The sequence below is a fragment of the Telmatherina bonti genome (assembly GCF_933228915.1).
Source record: "Telmatherina bonti genome assembly, chromosome: 1".
Classification (NCBI taxonomy): Eukaryota; Metazoa; Chordata; class Actinopteri; order Atheriniformes; family Telmatherinidae; genus Telmatherina; species Telmatherina bonti.
This window is the reverse complement of record NC_136619.1, coordinates 18,295,535-18,316,416: the sequence shown is the minus strand read 5'-3', so window position 1 is coordinate 18,316,416 and position 20,882 is coordinate 18,295,535. Positions and strand designations below refer to the sequence as shown.

General features: G+C 36.9%; 1 protein-coding gene across 2 annotated transcripts; it reads right to left on the bottom strand.

Moving 5' to 3' along the window:
- Positions 1–6,063: 6,063 nt before the first annotated feature.
- On the bottom strand, positions 6,064–19,406 carry alpk3b (alpha-kinase 3b). Of its 2 annotated transcripts, none has more exons than XM_079239110.1 (14): positions 19,373–19,406; positions 18,935–19,173; positions 17,294–17,415; positions 16,898–17,015; positions 15,214–16,459; positions 11,855–13,904; positions 11,299–11,446; positions 11,046–11,173; positions 10,897–10,932; positions 10,544–10,818; positions 8,485–8,573; positions 8,150–8,367; positions 7,360–7,408; positions 6,064–7,245 (listed from the first exon to the last, which is right to left on the bottom strand). In XM_079239110.1, the coding sequence occupies exons 2-14, from the start codon at positions 19,060–19,062 to the stop codon at positions 6,930–6,932; spliced, it is 4,923 nt and encodes a 1,640-aa protein (XP_079095236.1). In that variant the 5' UTR covers positions 19,063–19,173; positions 19,373–19,406; the 3' UTR covers positions 6,064–6,929. The 2 variants fall into 2 exon arrangements, with proteins under 2 accessions (XP_079095236.1, XP_079095237.1); XM_079239111.1 differs by having other exon boundaries at positions 8,177–8,367.
- Positions 19,407–20,882: the final 1,476 nt, after the last annotated feature.

Genomic DNA, 20,882 nt, shown 5'->3' with positions numbered 1-20,882 from the left:
TGTGGGTTTCCGTTTCAAATGTACTACTGTTGGAGGAAACACAAAAATCCTTCATTTAGGGACTGAAATGAGATTCCAGGTTAATTTACATATGTAGCTTACATGAAAATAAGCAGGTACTATGCTACATACTGCACTAGTGGTAAGGCCTGGTAACATGTGAGGCTTGCTACCTCACATGCAGCAAAAATGGAAAATTAGATATGAAAATGAAAACTTTTAAAATTGTTTATTAATTTGGACTTAAGGCCAGCAACCAATAATAATAAAACAACTGGTAGCACATTTTATTATAATAGTATTTGCCAGACGGTTAGTAACAGATAAGACATATCATCCCACTCTGTAAAAGACGAAATAGTGGAGGTGGGAGTATACATTTATATTTTAAGGTGAGCTGAAAAAGTTTTGTGGTTAATAAAAAAATTTAAATGTCTTTTCTTAAGTGTGGATTATGTATCAAGACTGAAGAGAAGAGGAACCATATTGCATTCCAATAAATGTTATTTTAAATATGACATAACCTGCTACCTGCTACCTGCTACGCTTTGTTTCCACTTCAGAAGGCCGTTGTGAACTCTATGTAAAATGTATATATTATTGTTTTCAGCTTTTTTCAGATTCGGTTTCTTCACACTTACTTCCCTCTGTAATATACAGTTGTGTCATATATATAGATGTATGTATATATATATATATATATATATATATATATATATATATATATATATATATATATATATATATATATATATATATATGCATCAGCCACTGTTGTCACCAGGCGAGCTTTTGGTGGTGGTGGTGTTATAGTGTGGGCAGGGGTGTCCACTTGGTACAGAACTGCCCTACACTTTGTGAATGGTACAGTGACAAGCCCATACTACCTGAATAACATCATTAATCCAGTGATTGTGCCCCTACATGAACAGCACAGGCCTAATTTCATCTTCATGGACGACAATGCTCCTGCTCATCGAGGCCGCATCATCAGGGAACGGCTGTTGGAGACTGGTGTACCTCAAATGGAACGGCCTGCACTTTCTCCAGACCTGAATCCCATTGAAAACCTGTGGGATCAACTGAGCCGTCGTGTAGAGGCTCGAAACCCTGCACCCCAGAACCTCAATGACCTGAGGGCTGCCCTTCAAGAAGAGTGGGATGCCATGCCTCAGCAGTCAATAAGTTGCCTTGTGAACAGCATGAGACGTCGTTGTCAAGCTGTAATTGATGCTCAAGGGCACATGACGAGATATTGAGACGTTCAAATTTTTTGTTGTGGTGTAACTACCATTGTTGTTACCTTTTGTGTTGAATGAATTTTTTGAGATGAGGAAATCAGTAGTGCATCCTTCTACTTAAATGTCTTACTTTTATGATATTATATCACTGTAGCATGAACATATTGCATTTTCCATAAATTTCACCTGAAAGCCAAATATCCCTAACTTTTTGTGAGTAGTGTATATATATATATATATATATATATATATATATATATATATATATATATATATATATATATATATATATATATATATATAGTGTTGACAACTCAATGTGTACTCAGATTTAGCCTTTATTTGTCTCTTGTGAAAGTTCTCAAGCTATGACAGTATCAAGTGCATTTGTCAACACGCCTTACAAAGAACAATGAATAACTTCAAGGGGTTGCCATTTATGTTTAAAGATGGCATTCCTAATATGGATATTTAGCTTCTTTTATGAAAATATTTGAGGAGTGCAGTTTTAACCTCTTCATGACCACCGGATGGGGATAAGGTGTACTACTGGATCACCAGCAACCTTATGGTAAGAGGTTAATCACTTGCAATAAGAACACAGGAGTCATTCTGTACCCAAACATGAACTAGATGAGTTTATAATATGAAATCTGGAGACTAATTGTGTCATAAACCAAGTAACTGCCCATAAAGGCAAGATATAATTCATATCATATTAATGGCTGCATTTACAGAGGCCTAAACTTTACTCTTCAAATAATCACAGTGTATAAACAAATGCGTTTACTTTCCGCTACACCCTTAATTAACATTTTTCATAGGAAGCATGTCAATAATAAAAGAAAAATAATTTTGGCCACTGACTATTAATTGATATCTTCTATCATATGCCACATGTAATATCCTAAGAGGCGTCTGTATGGCTGTGCAAGTGATAACATGATTAATGACCACACACCTGAAATCACAAATCCTCTGTGATTGTTGACTCACCTCTGTGGAGCTGATGAGTAACACAAGTCATGTGACATTGAAACGTCATCCAATAATTAGGTTATATGCTAACATTTCTATGAGTTAGCTATTGAATTTCTTATTTTTTTCTTTCCATTTCTTTGGCGAGACTATTTTCATCTCATGAGTTGCTTTGATTTCCTTTCATGCAACATGTTTGAGAAATGCTTTTTGGTTTCCTTATACAGCAATTTCAATTGTTGGACCCCGGGTCCATAAATAATAAAAAGACCTGCATGTCCACCAGCTGACTATAGTATTTGGAAATTTACATTATGTGCAAAAGTAATCCCAGTTATTTAAATCTAAAAACAGCATTTTGTTAGAATTTTCTTGATTTCTGTTTGCTGAATTTTAAAACAGATGATCCAGTTTTCCAAACCCACCCATGTTTTGAGTTACATAACTCTTTATTTTGTGTCATCAATCACAAAATCACAGGGCATGTGCATTTGCAAATATATGTTTGGTTAATGTTAGCTGTATATGATTAATGCATGAGCATTTAACAGTAGGAAAATTAGCAGCTGTAAAATTTACATTTACTGTGGGTGTGTGTCTGTTTTAAACTCAACCAATATTCACCAGTCAGGTAGCTCAACAACTTTATTCCGTTTTGAGAACATTGCTATTGTAAATGAAAAACATATATTTGAATATGCCGAGTACATTTAATTGCAAGTACTATATGCAGAAGTGAGTTCCAATATTTGTACAACATTATAACCCAGTAGATTTTTGTTTTTCTTTTTATTCTTTCTTCTTTTTAAAATATTTGTTAGGTCCATTTAGAATGAAGAGGATGCTGTTGATGCTGTTTGTTGCTTATAAGCGTCCATCCGGTCTTTTCTTTCTTTAAGAGGAGCAAATGTTGTGAAGGGATATTCATCCTATCAAGGATGCAGAATGATGAGAAAACCATAGTAAGGATCACATGAATACATTAAGTAACCCTATATATTAGGGATAACTATGACATGTTATTTAAATATAACAAATACTTTACTTTTTTTTACTGAATAGGCTGTCGTGAGCTTTTTCCAAATGTGTTTCTTTGAGCATATTATTTACAACTGAGGAATCATCTCCCTTTTCTTCCACAGCAATATACATTTTGTTGGCAACACTGATTCTATTCATTCAGCCTTTATAATTGTTCTGGGAGTGAAAATGATGTGAGATACGTATCAGAATGTCATTATTTCATTGTCAGCTGGGATATGGTAGATTAATATAGAACCAACGGTCAACTTAGCGATGGCACTGAGACCAGTGGCAGCATGCGACTTTTGGAAGAGTGGAGATAAAACTTTTTTCAAATGCCAGATAGTCTGTGGCATTTAGGAACGTGTGATCCTTTTCATTTAATCTGCTTAATGGTCACAACCGCACTGGCCTGCTGATGGTAATTGAGTCCAGTTAGGCAAAACAATGTGAGGTCAGAAGAACATCTAGCCTTATACCACATCACCCAACTGGTGTTTCCTTTTTTCTCTCTCTCTCTTAGCTTCATTTAGATTCAGTTAATCTTACAGCTTGTACACATCTGGGTGCTTCCCTATGCATTCTAGCAGAAATATACTCACCTGATACAGATGTATTTCTTCTCCTGAGTGCTGCTATTATCATTTGGTCAAAACGATCCAAATGAAATGTGTTGAGCATATTTTTACATGTTGTATCATAATGAAGTGGAATGTGAGTTTGAATCCTCAAAATGTGTTAAATGTGCTGCAGACTCTCATGCCAAGTGCAAGAAATTATGTCTTATTAAATGTAATAAGAATTACTTTGGACTGAATCTACATGCAAAATTTTCTACTGTAGGGGACTAACAATTCTTTCATTTGCTGTGTTTTATCATGGGTATTAATGCTAAGATCTCTCTGTGTGATCTCTTTTTTCCCACATTTAGTCAGTGCTTACCATAAAGAGCTGTGCTAATACATCTTTTCACTGTAATTTCTCCACTTTAGTCATAATCTTGGTTTTTAATATCTTGCAGGGAGCATCCGGATTAAGGTATGTCTCATTTCTGACGTTGATTCTCTCAGACGTGTGTTATTTCTCATAAATAGTCATTGTATAAAAAATCATACAAACATGCGCATGATACTATTTAAGATACTTCTACTTTTTTTTTTTTGCAAAAATAAATAAAAATAGATACAATGAATGCAAAATGAAATGGTGCTGTTCAGAAAATATTTAGTATGAGTCTCTAAATAAGAGCGGTTTATAATATTTTCTCTTCTCTTTATTTTTTAATTTTGTTAAAAACCAAAAAAATCTCCTTTTTATTTTACTGTCTAAACACTGAATTGCTATTCATCAAATAATCATGTCATGATCAAACTTTTGATTTACACCACAACTTTTTACTGGTCGTTATTGGCATGAAAACTGAACTAACAGTAGGTGGCAGGAGCGCTGTGTTTCATGGTGAGTCTGGTCTTCTCCATGTTGTTACCACACCTCAGTCACACTGTTTCAGTGTCATATGAAATAGTGCCTGAAATACATTAGCCAATAATATTTACGAGACAGATATCAGTCAGTTTAGCTGTTTTTATGCTCATCATTCTTGTATAAGATTGTTTTGATTTCTTTGAAACTCAAAATATGTTTAAAAGTGTTATTATATTTCTAGGTGTCACCTGTTTTGCATACTAAGTTATTTTCTTAACTGCTTTGTCTAATTAAAGGAATCTGGAGCTAATCACAACAATCATTGGGTGAGAGGTGAGGTACACCCTGGACAGATGTTTTGCATACTTTTTTTTTTTTTTTCTTTAGTTAGCTTTTGTTTTTAATTTCCTGAAAAAAATGTCCTTGCTTTGTAACTTTCAAATCAAAACTGTAATGACCGCTTTCAGCAGGAGCGTCTTCGCCAAACAAGTAAATGTGTTGCTACAGATGACAATTAACTGTGTAACAACAATGTCAGCTTTTTCACATCAAATGTGTAATCTGTCTTTTCTATCAATGTTAGTGGACAACATCAGAAGTGAGATTACTCTTTTCTTTATTATTTTTCCGGTTGTTCTTACGTGTGTGTGAGGCCACTGCTTACATAAGTGATGACTCACTAATGACTGGAAATCACATATGATTATCATGATGAAGTTACCCTTTCACCTTGTAAACACACACTGCTTGCGCATGGATGGCACTTGATTCTTTAAGATTGCTGAAGAAATTTGACTTTCCCCTCAGATGTAGGATTTATTAAGTGAGGCATGGTTTTTCCTTTTTTTTTTTTTTTTTTTTTTAGATGTTTAGCTTTTTTAATTTTTTTTTATTCACATACAAACAAACCCGGATGTGTGGCTTGTAGCTCTTAAAAGGGCCCTGGATGTGATACTAGCTACTATCTTGCTGCTTTTTTGTCCTTCTTAAGTGTATTTTTATCTTACATACACCTTCATAAAATGGCATCAGTTTTCACAAAACCAACATTTGTCATTTCCAGAATTATGTTTCAGTCAGATGGGAGAGGGTGGACTAGATATACTGCAATAAGCAATAAAGTTGTCAGTTGTCATGATGTAAATAATGACAGTTCTTCATGATGACAGATATGTGAGGAGTCAGATAAGGGTCACAGAGATGAATACTTTTGCAGACAATAAGTGAAAGCTGAAATCAAACAGACTTATGAGTGGATTCACTTTGTTTCTCAGACTTTTCTCAGTTTTTCAGATTTTAACTGGAAATGTCGAGCAGACATTTAAAATCACATGTTGTCACGTCATGTGTGTCACATGTTTCACGTGTGACATGTCAGCGCCTCCAGACATTAACATGCAGTTGTATCTTTTATTGTACAGCCAGTTGCATTCAAAGGTGCAGTTTCTGAAAACGCAAAGTGCAAAGTAGAATAGCAAGTAAACATTTCAGGTTACGTTATAAAGGCACAGTGCCATTGGACAGGTCTCCAGTCCATTGCAGGGCTAACAAAGAGGGACATATATCCATGTGCGCTCACAATTACTCCTAGGGATAATTTAGAGTAACCAGTTAACATAGCATCCAGTCTTTGGACAGTGGGAGGAAGCCAAAGTACCCAGAGAGAAACCACACATACACAGGGAGAACATACAAAGTCCACACAGAAAGGCCACTGTTCAAACCTCCTCCAGCTGAGGCTCAAACCAGCAACCTTGTTTCTGTGAGGCCACAGTGCTGACCACCACATTACAATAGTGTCATGTGAAGCTATATTAGATTTGTTACACTGACTCCTCCCAACTTTAAAAATGTGCAAGATAGCAACAGACTTACTACATACTGAGGCAAGTTTGGAAATTATGCGTACAGCAAATAACATATAATGCCACTTTAGTCAAAAGGTTTTACATTCATGTAGTAAATTTCCACTGGCCTGAGATGGATCCAAATCTGTGATCCATGGAGCTTAACTGTAAAGGAGATTATTTCCTATTCAACAGCTTTTGCTCTTAAGTTTAATAATGAATACAGCATGAAAGAGATCCACCAAAACAAGTGGCAACAAAGCAAGGAATGGTGGCAATTAAAATGTAATAGCTGAGCTATAAAATGATCAGATTTCTGTGCTCTTCCCTGAGGGGAATCACTAATGTTCCAAAGCGCTCCTACTGACTTCTGTCAATATACTGATCTTCAAAGTCTAATTAAGTTATATTTATTCTATGCTGTTGTAACTGCTTTGGAAAGATCAGCAGCTTTTTGTTTGGTGGGAGTCTTTCGGCCATCTTGCTCAGACTTCCGGGGCACCCTGGGACTTCCAGCAGCTTTCCTTCCAGTCTGAGGGCTGGAGGAGCCAGCAGCTATCTTACGTTGAAGTAAGGGGCTTCTGGATCCCTTTGGTTTTGTTGGTGTCATTAAAGAGTCCATGACCTTGAGAGATTTTAGACCAAGCAAACCACAGAAGTAGTTGCACTTATGTTGAGAGACAAAGTGCTCAAAAACTTTGGGGTCCCCTTCAGTAGATAAACCTTGATGCCTGCAACACGCACCACACACACAGCAACGCGTTAGTTATGATCACTATAAATGTAAATTACCTGTAAAATGAGGTTTTCACAGTATCATTTACATAAACAACTCATTTACTAACCCCGTTGATTTGACTGAAATTCCAACATTGGTGATCTTAGTGTCAACACCTGCAAAACAACACAATGCATTTTATTTTATTTTTCTGTTCAGGTAACATATTTATATGGAAAAGACATGAACAGAAAGCTGTCATCACTCTGAACAAAACAAATATAATACATTTAATAATTATTATTAATGATTAATAAACAAATATATTATTATCCTTATTATTATTCTTTTAAAAAGTAGCAAATTATATGTTTTATCAAGACACAGTGTAATTTGCATCATGGAAAGGTAAATTAAAGTAGACTTGAAACAGTCGTATCTTTCTTCAGTAAAAGAATAAAAATGATGGTCAAATTTCATTTGAATTCTTTTAACTATGATTTGTGACGACTGATGTCATCAGTTCCTCATAGCACATGCAAAATAGCTTTAGAGCGCCACACTGCAAGTAGCCAACAGGATCCTTCAGTAGTTCATGTGTGACATATGAGTTATCTAACCCTGTCTTTTCACAAACTATAGGCCATGTTTTGAAGATTAAAATCCCAAGTCACATAACTGATGGTAGAGTTTGCCAATCATATATCCTTCGACATATAGATAACAACATGGTATAGACACCTTAACAAAGGATGAATCAGATTCTAAGGAGAGCAAATGCTGGGATGAAATAGGATATATGTTGAGGGCAACTAATGACAAACTTGCTTTATTCAAGCCATCATTGTTCTATTAGTTTAAATGAAAAGAATACACAAAAACTTAGCATTGCTCATTGAATTTACAAGTCAGCTCACCTTCCAGGCGGCTGAGTAACAGATTACCATTAGTCCACTGAAAGATCCAGTGCTGCAGAGCACAGCACTTCTGCTCCACCTCAGAACCAGTTCTCACATCTATTTTGCCCGTATGATCCAGGTCTGAGTATTTCCTATAAACTCCTTTCAGATCAGTCTCCACTGTAGCATAGGGGATTGTGTTTGCTGGTCGGTACATCAAGTAGATGGGCACTACCCTGCAAGGCAAAAATGGTCACAATGGCTCTTGAAGATGTTCGAAATAACTTACTCTGCAGATGGCATTAAAAATGACAAAGATCTTTCTTGTAGAGAATAAAAAACATAATACCCACTCAAGAGAAGTTCCAAAGCTTTCTATGACTCTTGCCTCTGCAGAGAAGATTTTGCAGTATTCTCGAGCCAAATTCTGGATTTTACATTCCTGGATACAGAACATTGGAAATTAGCCAGTAAAGATCCACTCAAGCTCCAGCATCATATTTATTTAATCTTAATTTGATTAGTGTCAGTAATCCTGTGTGGGCAACATGACACCAAATTCATTTTAATGCTGGAAATGCTAGTGTACTGAATAACATTGTTAATCATTTTAATCAGTTCTGCTAAAACAGTTTTTTTTACATCGATAAGATCAAAAGAACCACAGCAAGTCAGAAACTATTTTCAGTCTTTAAAATATCATGCAACTTTCCCCCACTGCCTTCAACTACAAATCTCTCTCTTTTTTTTTTAAAATCATTTTTGTTTGTAAAATTATTTACAATCAATACTCTCATTCACCAACGGATGTTTGCTCATCTATGCTTAAATACATGTGACTCTGCAAAGCCAGGTTACTCTCTGAGAGGAAAGCATCCAGTAGCCAAACATATAAATTTCCTCTGTTTTCCCCAGTCAGTTGTACTTTATTGCCATCATATCTCTCACTGAGTGGAAAATATAAAAACTTTAGATACTGCCATTCTTTTTTAATGTCAGTTGAACTTGATACTCTCAAACATCTGTCCGACCATCTTTCTTACAATTTTACCTGCATTCATATGCAACTTTTAATATATTCTTCTCTGACCACAGGCAAGTACCTGCATTCAAAGAGACTCAGGTAATAAATTCACTCAAAATTGTTACTCTGAACACTGGTCATGTCTAGAACAATCATTCTGTTATGCTATTGCCATACCTATGTAAGATTATCAAAGGACCTGTATTCAAACAGGACTCAGACTTCCTCTTGTAGAAGAACTTCTTGATCCATATCCGTCTGGCTGTAAGAATGACCACTACATTGTGACATCTCCACTCTGTGTGACAGAGGTCCTAAAGGCATTTCAACAGCTTTGGGACAGTCCTCTGCTCACATTTTGCTGGACTTTCCAGCACTTTTTGACTTTGTATATTACACTACCCCAATATGTGCTGTTTCTGGGAGCTCAGGTACACCCCACTCTTAGTTCTAATTGCACCTCCCTTGAAATTTTCTCTAATTTTTTAATTTCCTTTAAAAAAAAAAAAAAGTCCATCATCCATCTACTGAGGTGCATCAAAACTTGGTACTGCGATAGGCTACCTTCGCTTTGCAATATACACTGTATACCTATGCCAAATATACTATGGACTCTCTCATGCTTCTACTTCTGTCATTAACACTCAAGTGTACTTATCTTACTAGTTTGATAATTACGATTTTAGCATAAGGGACTTGTCTCTAAGACAGCTTCATGAGAATAACAACTAACCACCTTCAGCTACGCATTTCTAACCAATAGGTCATCTGAGCCAATCATTCCATCGGTTACAAAATCAATATAAAATTAGTCTCTACCCAAAGTTTCAAAACTTTTTCTGATCATGTTGCCTCTCAGTCAGATTTAACGCTAACATTCATCAGGCTGACTACCTCTGATCCCTAAAATAGAATATGAGTAACTAGTATTGCCTACACTGGGACTGTCTGTGGGTGTCTGGATGTAGTAATGTTAACTAAGACATATAGGCTTATGCTCATTCTTGACTACAGCATTCCTCTTAGGAGCTTGCTGCTGCCATTGAGACAGACAAGACAGGCAATATCTCTGCCTCTGTCATTTGAGATCAAATGCTGTCAGAGTGGGCTATCCCCTTCCTCCTTCTTCTTCCTCTGGGATCATCTCATTTTCTCACACTATACCTGGAATCTGTGGCACTTTTAAATGTGTTTTATCTGTTGTTTTGACATTTACATAGATGTTCACCCAAGTAGCATCCAGTTTATGGACCAGGGTTTCTTACTGCATGAAGTTTCATTTTTGCTCCCTCACTGTTAAGTAGCTTGGATAATAATCAATCGAATGTAATATAATCTTAGATGGTGTGTACAAATGACAAATGACATTTAACTGACATTTAAAGTACCTGCTTCATGATTTCCAGATTCCTGTCTATGAGACAATTGTCTTCTTTACCTCCATATGTGATGGGGCTACGTACTTTAATGACACAAGTGTCACCGGACTCAAACACAGGCTCCAGGCCATAGATGACCTTTGCTCTCCAGACTTTATGGCCACAGCCATCTCCAATATGAGATTCCGTCATCATTATACGTCCAAAGAATTTGTTGCCCCAGACACCAGAATCTGCCAAACCCTTGTTGAATATTAGGGGTGTCATTTCAATCTCCTCTCCAACTGCATTAACAGAAACACAGCAGGTAGTAGAAAAAGCAGAGGAATGACTGTAATCTAAACAGGTTAACGTCATCTTACCACCAAGGTCCTCACGCAGAGACATGCCAGCCAAAACTGCAAAATGGTGGGAGAGAAGAGAAATAAAATCATGCCGTGGCCAAGTGAGGCATGAATGATTATTAATATTTTTAATTTTATGATACATTTATTTTAAAAAAAATACAAACTATCTGCACTGAGAAGCAAGTCTGTGGAGTCTGTCCCATGCTGATTTGTGATTGAGCATCCATAAACACCAGCGTCTTTGCATGATGCCTGAACAATGGCAAGATTGATCTGAGTTTCATCCCCAGCACTGGAAAAACAAGATCAAACAGCACAGAATGGTTTCACATATTTTAATATTAACTAAATGGCAATAATAATGATATATTTTCCAAATATTCAGTTTATTTCCAGACTATAAAAATGAAAACTTACTTTCTTTTAACCTGAGCAATCTCCTCTTCATTTTTGTACCACTTGATTGTAGAGTCACCAAGGACATTGAAGAACTGGCACCACAGTTTCAAGTGTCCTGAGGCATCTGCAAATATCTCACCCCTGATCTTACGGATAACTTGAGGAGCTGGAGAGAAGCAAACCCAGCACAGACCTCATAGTGAAAATGGACCCTTTATTATAGTTTGCTAAAGTTACTAGTTAGACATATAAACTTCTACTGAAATTGCAGATTCATAGAAATAAAAAAAGAAAAGTACAAGTGTCTACTTAATGATTATCTCCTCCTAAAGTTGAGAATATTATGGTGGATAGAAATGTAGAGCAGGCAAGTAGAAAAACAGTTTAAAGTCAAAATGAAAACCAAATCTTAAAATAAAACTAAAATAGCATACGGTCTCTTAAAATGCAAAGAGTTAAACCCAATCCTCCAAATAATTCTGTTGATGCCATTTTTATTGTAGTCATTCATTTTTTTTAGATTTTATATAGGAAGCTTTTTTGTCTCTGTCTCATTTTTTCTTTTTTTCTTTACCTTTAAATGGGTTATGCTTGTCCACTGCAGGTTTACCCCCCTGAATGTCCTCAGGAATTTGCTTGCTTGGTTTTTGAGTTTCATATGTTGTCTTCCGCCAGGTCATGGGTGAAACACGACTTTCCGCAGGAGAAGATCTTTCTTCAGCTTGCTGCTCTAAACGTGACCGTCGAGTCAGGTTGCGAGACGTGGCGAGGGTCACAGAACTCGTGGAGAGGTTGCTGCTTTGCACCTCCTTATTCAGATTTTGGGAGTCATTGGGTGATGTTATCGCTGCAGGTTCCTCAGATTTGGCCTTAGGTGTATGAAGTTTGCGGCGTGCCCCAGAGGCTAACTCTTGTGGAGTAGCAGAGGGGATGGGAGAAACACAGTTTCTTTTCTTTAACCGTGGACTAGGCTCTGGAGTTGAATCAATAAAGTCTGATCTCAAACTTTCCCTAACCATTGAGTTCTCTTGCTGAATTAGAGGAATATCATTATTTGATGTGCCAGTGCTAAATTCGCCTTCAGACGAGAAATGATCTATTTTCTGCTGAGATAATGTGTTTGTTTTGGATTCCTCATTTTTCTGTTGATCAGGAAGTGTTACGATAGTTTCAGTACTTCTCCTTTCCATTTTGCTGTTTAGTTTTATTTCTGGAATTAGTCCGTGTATTAACTCCACTACCTGGTCTTGAACAGGTTCATCTTTGATTCCCACTGAAATTGTAGCATTTTCCTCTTGAATATTGGCCTTTATATGTGTCTCTGTAAGTGGAGATGCAGATTCCTGTAAGACATTTTCAGGTAAATTTGAGATTGACCGAATGCTATCAGTAAATTCAGCATCTGAAGTCACGGTGAAAGAACTGTTTTTTACATCTTTATTCCCAGAATGGGAAATGTCAACTAAGCATTCATTTACAGGAATCTTAGTTGATGCCTCAGGTTCCTGACTAACCTCCATAACAACTTCATTATCATTTCTGGCATTTTGGTTAAGGTTAGTCATTTCTACAACTGTATTAGTGTCTTTTCGAGATGCTGAAGTGGCATCTAAAGTTGCTATTTGCTCATATTCAGTTTGATTCAGTTCCTGATAAATCTCCACAAGTGTTGCCTTTATGTTAGTGGGAGGTACATTGTCAGTGCTCTGAACTTTTTTGTCAGACTTCAATGTCTTCAGTTCCAGTTTACATTCTCTGTTATCAACTCTGAATTCCTGACATGCTTCTGTGAGTGATGGAGTAGGAACTTGTGTGATGGTGGCATGAACTGGTATGCTGGAGGCTGGATTAGCCTGTGCTTCAAGAGCTTTTATTTGGGACCTTAAAAGTTCAGCAATAGATAAAACTTTTGGTACAGGTTTTGTAATTTCTTTAAAGTCCATCTTACACTCCAGTGAGTTTTTACTTTGAGGGGGCTTTGCGAGGAGTGGGGCAGAAGTTTCAAATGTCGGTGACTTCAGTTTCTGTATTTCTGAACTGGTTTTCACCTCTAATTTTGATACAAGTTTATTATTTGTTGTTTCTGTGTATGTAGCATCTATTGCTAATTTGACAGATTTTTCATTTTCTGCGTGCTTTGCATTTCCTGTTTTAGCTTCATTCATGTGTAGAGCAACAGGTTTAGTCTCAATCTCAGCTTCTTTCTTACTTGGGGGCACACTGTCAGTCTGGACAAATAACTCACCTACCTCATTACCCTCTACCTTCTCAGTAACTTGTATTTCTGTCCCTTCAACAGTTTTTATAGCTGTATCAACATGGCTTTGCAGGGCAGCGGGCGAAACATTATACCCTGGCATGTTCTCCCCACCACCAGGGCTTACGAGCGGTGACTGATGGAGGTGTGTAAGATGTACAGAATGGCTTTCATTTGATTCTCTGGAATTTTCCCATGTTTCCTGTTCCATTTTATCAGCAAGTGTCTGGAGATCACTGCAAAGAGATGAGGTCTGGATGTCATCTGTCTTTTGTGGCAGGGGCGAGTCCGTTGTACGCTGGTCAGGTGGCAGCTTAAGGTTGACAGGTGCATCATTCTTGTTTGTCTTTGTATGGGCCTGTGCAACCTTGGGACATAATACAAGCTGTAAATACTTATTCTCTTATCCCCAACTATGCTGGACATGGATAAACACATGCAGTTTTAAAACCAGCAACGGCGTAACCAGCAACAAACAAGGAAAGGAATGGAGGGGTCCCTTTAATGTTAAGACAAAAGTTGGTACATGCATTTTAACCTTGCAAAAATAAAGTGCATGCACATAGTTGCCCACAAAAAATATTAGATAAAATGTGAATGTGGTTGGCTTATAACAGTAGTTGAACTCTTAATCACATATTAGAGTCATCTCAGCCTTTCTTTATCCGCTCGGTCAATTCAAATTAAAATGCAGCACATCAGCTCAAACAAACACAGTGGCTAGCATGTGTTGTTTGAATGGTGCTACTTAATATTGCTATGTGAAAATGATATAGACAATCTGCAGAGAAAAGTCATATGAAAATACAAGATTATTTCTTTTCTTATTTCACGGTACTGCACAACACAATCAAAATCGCTGCAAAATTTGTTTTGTGGTACTTTTAAACTTCATCTCAATGCATCATATACTATTGCATTATGGGTGTGATGATATGCCATAATTAAATTCCAGATCCAAACTCAAACATTAAGATATTGAATTAAATGTCATGCCATGTCTCTTTACATTTTTGCTTCTCTTTCTCTATGTCTGCCTTGTAGATTCTCACTCAGAAGGTTTCTACATCCAAGGGTAGTCAGAAAATATTGCCAATTGTTTTAAGTTATGCTGCAGCAATGCAGTGCTTTGTCTCAGCTGTCAGTAATGTTGCTGCTCAGACATGCAGCTGAGGTTAGGCTGATTGCATAAGCAGTGCAGAAAGACAGGCAATCCTAGAGAAGCAATATTATACTAGTGCTAATTGGGCACACTGACAAGTGACTATCCCTGAGAACTCACTTCTTTCAAAGCAAATTTAAGTTTTTGTATCGTTTATTAATTTTTCAAAGTGTAATTAACTAATTTGGAAAATACATTAATGTTTTTTTATGGTCTATCTTCAACCAATAACTTGGAATAAAGGTTCTTTATTTTCATTACGAAGTACAAATGCAACTTTCTATCTGAAGCTAAGCACAATGGACAGCTTTCAGACCATCACACTTACGTAAATGTACTGCATCCTTATACCTGTTGCAACTGTCAACATGTGCGTCATTTACTGCTATTCACTCAGCAGGGCATGCTTGTAAAAAGTATAAATAGCAAATAGCTCCAGGATGCTTGTGTTGCTGATAGGGCTTGTGTTGGCAGCACAAAGCATTCATGAGCTCATGTGAAAAGGTTCACTCACCTCACTTGGCACACGCCGAGACACTGACTCCCTTTCTTGGCAGGACCTTGTTTCCTTCTCAGACAGCTGATTTCCAGCCAATTCACATGGACGCTGAAGCAAAGCAGTCCTAATGTCACGTGGTGTGTCACCTGACTCGATGGAGCTGTCTGTAAAACATTCATCAGAGGATGCTATGGACTTGCCATTTATTTCCATGGTTGTGTCATGTTCTGTTGTATGAATGTTCTCCTTAAACACGTTGGGCACTGTTGATTCAGCGCTGGACTTTTTTTGGGTTGAAGTAATACAAATTTCCAAATTATCCTCAGTGTATTTGTGATCACTTTTCTTTTCATGTTTTGCAGCTTGTTTGCCTTCAGTTCCTGTCATAATGTGACTTGGTGATGAAAGAGTAACAGGGGGCTCTGACACTGTGATATTTTCTTTCCGTAATGATTCAGCTACCTCCGGATATTTGTTATCTTCCTTTGGAGGACTCTGAGAAACCACAGCTTCCTCTCTTATTGGGTTCTTGTGTTCTTTCGTGTCTCCAAAGTCTGAATCCAAAGTTGATGAACAAACGTTGTTTTCTATGTCCATAATTTCTGGTGAGCTTCCATTGGTCTGTCTTGCCTCTTTGCACGCAGGAGCTACAGCATTGGAAGTCTCATCTTTTGCCGTTTTCTCATTGGACATCCTCTCTCCCATAATATCTGACTTAGCCATTTTTGTGCTGTTGGCAATTTTAATTTTCTTCTTAACAAAGGGAGATTTTGATTGGTGGAGTGCAGTAAAAGTCTTATGGACAGAATCGTATTTGTATGTCCCACTCTTGCTGCCATTGTCAATGTTAGTCTGTCCATTTGTCATAGACAACGCTCCATTAGTGTGTTGAACTGGTTTTTTCTCAACTTCCTCCTCCGTGGCTTTCTGCAATCGGTCGTCAGTCTCTAAAGCTACAGCCTGATGGTTTTCCTCATTGCCTTCATCTTCAGTAGAACTTGGAGTGCTGAGAAAGGCCTCCATTGTTGAGCGTCGTTTCCTCTGTGTGCGGTCTGGACTCATGGCTCTTAGTGGCTCCTGGTTTTCTTTACCCTCTGGTTCCTTTCGTCTGTTCTCTTGCTTCTGTTTCAGTTTGGCAAAGTAACGCTGGTGAATTTTGAACTCGTTCATTTCGCCTACTTCCAGAACCCCGGAGCAGGACACAATACCTTTGCTGTTAATGGCAGAGGCCTGGTATATAGCTGCATCCTCCACAGTGCATCTGCAGATACCAATACATAATTATTATCAAAATTAACAGAAGTGAAAAAAATATCTGGAAAATATTTGTTTGGGGTTCCAATTTGAGGCAAAATAAAAAGATGTATGTCCTTTGAGATTATTAGAATAATGTTTACAAAATTTCTGTCTAGTGACTGGTTTTATGAACATCATTTGGACAATTGTCCAATAAGAGCAGATTTAGAAACAATGATAACAGGTGTTGCACTATAATATCCTATAATTAAAACAAGTGGGCCACCAACAAATACGGTTATAAACTTATTAGGCTGATATGCGTTTTTTAATTATTTGTTCAATTGGCTTTATATTAGCAAAAATGTCCCTTCAAAGAAAAGTTAAATTAATTCTGAGCTTAGTAGTATTTAACAAAAGTCAGTGCAATCAGGTGCTACAAAATGTTTCCAAATATGCATACTTGTAAATGTGCAGGGAATGATTTTGTCCGTTGTGGAATATTTCATATTTCGGCAACCCACAGAATCTGTCAAGCTGTGTGTCATCTTTATACCATGTAATCTGAGGGGCAGGGTATCCTGAGAAGAGAAAAAAAGAAATAAGGCTTTTATATTCAATCTTTTTTTGTTTTGCTTTTACTTTTTTAGCAATATTCAGCTCAATGAACATAACTCAAAATACTATGTTTTTGTCTTTTAATTTCTTTAGAATATTACAACATTAGCATCACACTTGCACAGTGGTAGTGTAGAATATAATTTTATCATCAGTACAGCATCTCAGATTTATTATTACTCAAACATCTGGAACATGTGCTCCTGCTTCTCTAGAGTCAAAGCTGTAAACTAGTGTTTACCTGTAACCACACAGGAAAACTTCACGTTGCAATTTTCTGACACAGCTTTTGACTTAAGGGTGGTCACAAAGGAGGGCTGCCTTTCTTCTGTTAACTGGGCCATCACACTGCAGAGTGTGCTCCTGTGGTACAAAAACTGGCTGGTCAGAAATTTCATTTCTACATGTTTTAATGAGCAAAGCTAATGTCAAAATTCAGTAATGTTACATCAGATGGACTTTCAAGTAAAATTTAAATACAAGATATGCTCTCTTGAGACTTCACCACCTATTAGTCACCCCTATTAGTTTGCATGTTTAACCCATGCGTGTGAAGGTTCTCTCCGGGTGGTCTGGCATCCTCCTACAGTCCAAAAACATGCTTGCTATGTTAACTGGTGTCTTAAAATTCTCCCAAGCAGTTAGTGAGAGAGGTTGTTTCTCTCTCTATGTTGCCCAAGCAATGGTCTGGTCAGGTGTACCCTGCCTCACTTAGCTACTGACAGGCTCCAGCCTCCCTGCAACCCTAAACTGGAATAAGGGGCTTTAACCCTTTAAGGTCTTGGTTTACCATTTTGTAGAGGTAAATTTGCAGCGATTTTGAAGAGTTTCTTAAAAAAAAAAAAAAAAAAGTGGAAATAAACCTGCCTGAGCCATCTCTACTAATTGGTTTGGGTATCTAAAACCCAAACTTTGTTATAACAACAGTGTTTCAAATTTAAACAATTTCACTGTTACTACATTATTATTAACCTAGTCTTTTTATCATCTCAACCATTTCCTAAAAAAAATTTATCATGTTTCTTCTTGTTCAAAACAACAGAAAAACATTCCCTTGGTCGTTAGTGTGAAAGTTAAAGGTTAAGCAATGGATGGTACATTTCTGAAAAAACTGCGATGTCAAGGTTGTGACACTGCCCACAGTTTCATAAAGAGTTTATATAAAATATGTGTCTCTTTGTCTTATTGGAATTAAAAGCTGGTTCATAAAAAATGCTGCAATGGATCACCTAAAGTAGGTAAAATGAATATGTTTGTTAGTTTTCTGGAGCTTATTTTTAACATTAGGCTATTCGCTATAGAAAGTTCTTCTACCTGTAATGGAAAACTAACCAATGATTACTGCAACAAAAAAAAAAAGGCACAGAGTAATAATCTATGTTTTGCATATTTATGATACACAGAAATTGCATAATGCAAGAGCAAGGGGAGGCTAGCACACTAAAAACACATTTTAAAATGACAGCATGGCATCTGTTATCTCTCCATGAATTATGCTCAGATTGTCCCATGCTTTGAAGAAATCAAACTTTTTTTTTTATTGCAATAGAATCTTTCTATACTTGTCAAAACACATATTGTCAATAAATCTAAAACCCAACACCATTAACACAATCAACACATCTTTCCATGCAGAAATTACTCTGTATGTTTAAACAGAGACCCATGATCCATATATGAAATTCTGTTTTTAATCTGCTTTTTATTTAAACTGTCGGTGACCATGGCAACAAACAAAGAAATACAAAGCAAGGCACATTAAATCCAGTATAGGAAAATGTTCAGCTTTTGGTGTAATATAGAGCAAACCCTGGTCAGCATGAGCCATACAGAGAAAATTTAAGATGCCAGAGACCCTAATAGGTTTGTCTGGAGTCTGTACCTGTTTTCTGGCCTCACATTGACGAGGTAGCTGCAGCCACTAGACCGTCTACTCCCAATGACATCATCTCCATTGCTAGACCTTCCATTCCCAAAAGACAAGTGTGTTGTCGTCCTCCGCGAACCCATTTTCCAACATATAAAAAGGTGTTGTTGAGGGGAAAAAAGAAATCTTTTCGGGAAAACGTTGCAAAGTCTTCTTTATACTTCTTCTGGGCTTCCCTGAGATATTGGTTCAAGCTAAAAGAGAACAAAAATTGAAAACACAAGTGAAACATTTTACAAAAAACAATTTTAAATCTGAGGTTTTGCGGCTGTGAGGTATAAGAAGCACAAACATCCATGTGAATGCACTGCTGAATTATTCAGTAGCTCTTCCACTTGTTGCCTTATTCATTGTTTACAATATTTAGATATCTGTTTCATGGAGTTAACTCACCATTCAGAAGTTTCATTCCCTCTTTAGATGGATGCCCCACAACACTAACTTAAGGCACTGCAATTTCCAATCAAACATGAGCATGCGTAGGCTCCTGGACTATTTATAGCTGGCCTGCAAATAGGCACACAAGTACATCACACTTTTCTAAACTCGCCTTTGGTCCTTTTTTTTTTTTTTTTACAAAGAAAAGCAACATCCCACGACAGAAAAAGGATAAGTTTTCATAAATCTTCTATATAAAAGGGGAATAATCTTTTTAAATAGGAAATTCCCTTGATTATCATGTGCCAAAGAGCAGGTCAGAAATAAATGGGTGGTTCTCAAAAAAGGAAATAATTGTTTGTTGTTGTTACTATTAAAATTTGTTGGTAGTGTACTTAGAGAAGAAAAGGACTACTACTGCGTTTTTCTCTCTTCCAAGTTTAAACACTGTCCACAGTATGTGGTAAACAGTCACATGAGCTTGTCAGTCAAAAGATGGTGCCTTTAGATTTAAGACCAATCAAATGCCCATTTATTCTGCAAGAAAACTTCCATTAATAAAAATACAAAACATCCCAAACAGCATAAAAGAGCATATTTATTTTATCTCCTGTATAATTGTCTCTGTTTTTAAAAAAAAAAAAATCAAAATACATGTTTATGGAAATGATATAAGATGGTGAAGCCTACCATGTTCTGTGGCATGCATTGTCATGTGGCTGACAATTGCATTGAGTCCCCTGAGGAAAAGCGGTAGAAATAGAACAGCCTTATATAGACAGATGCCACTGCCAATGAGCAATGTGGTCTTATCTTTTAACAAACATGCATGCAAAGCAAACACACATCACTGTTGAGGGGTTTAAGTGCTTTTAGTAGATTTGTAAGTTCTGCAATATACTAATGGTGTATTTTCTGGTTGAAATGTTTTGCATAAATGTTTACCACTTGCTGTGGTAACAATTTAATTCCTCAGAAATTAAATGTGAAAAAAAGCAAAAACTGATCTCGAAGAAGGATTATTTTGTTTGGTGTCATATCCATATTGTATAGTAAACAAACTTCAAACCTCGGGCCTGACAAACTGGCGCTGGTACCAACATGAATCATAGCGTCCAGGAGAGCTCTGCCTATTAGGTTCAAAGATATCAATCCGATCATAGTCATCGCATTACACATGCCTATGTGCCCTCCTTTCAGCTATTTAAAAATTTTTTCCATCCATCCATCATTCTCTTTTGTAACTTCCACACTTTCCACTTTTCTTTTGTAGAGGTGACATACTGAGTTAGATTTATGGCCAGATTAAATGAGGAATTCAACTTTATAAAGCAATAATATTTTCTGACTTTAGATGCAGTGTGGAAATTTTATTATAAAAAAATGGGAGATATTCATGAACAAATAAGTATTCAGCAGGCCATCTAATGTTAATTTTATTAGTTACAGAACTAAACACACTCACACACACACATCCATTGTGGTCAAATCCATGTAGATGGGCTGCAGAGCCTTATCCCGTGTC

Coding starts and splice junctions, on each gene's coding strand:
- alpk3b (XM_079239110.1), bottom strand. CDS start 19,062: ATGGGTTCGCGGAGGACGACAACACACTTGTCTTTTGGGAATGGAAGG. Junction 17,416..18,934: donor AATGTGAGGCCAGAAAACAG/GTACAGACTCCA, acceptor TTTGTACCACAG/GAGCACACTCTGCAGTGTGA. Junction 17,016..17,293: donor GTTTTCCTGTGTGGTTACAG/GTAAACACTAGT, acceptor TTCTCTTCTCAG/GATACCCTGCCCCTCAGATT.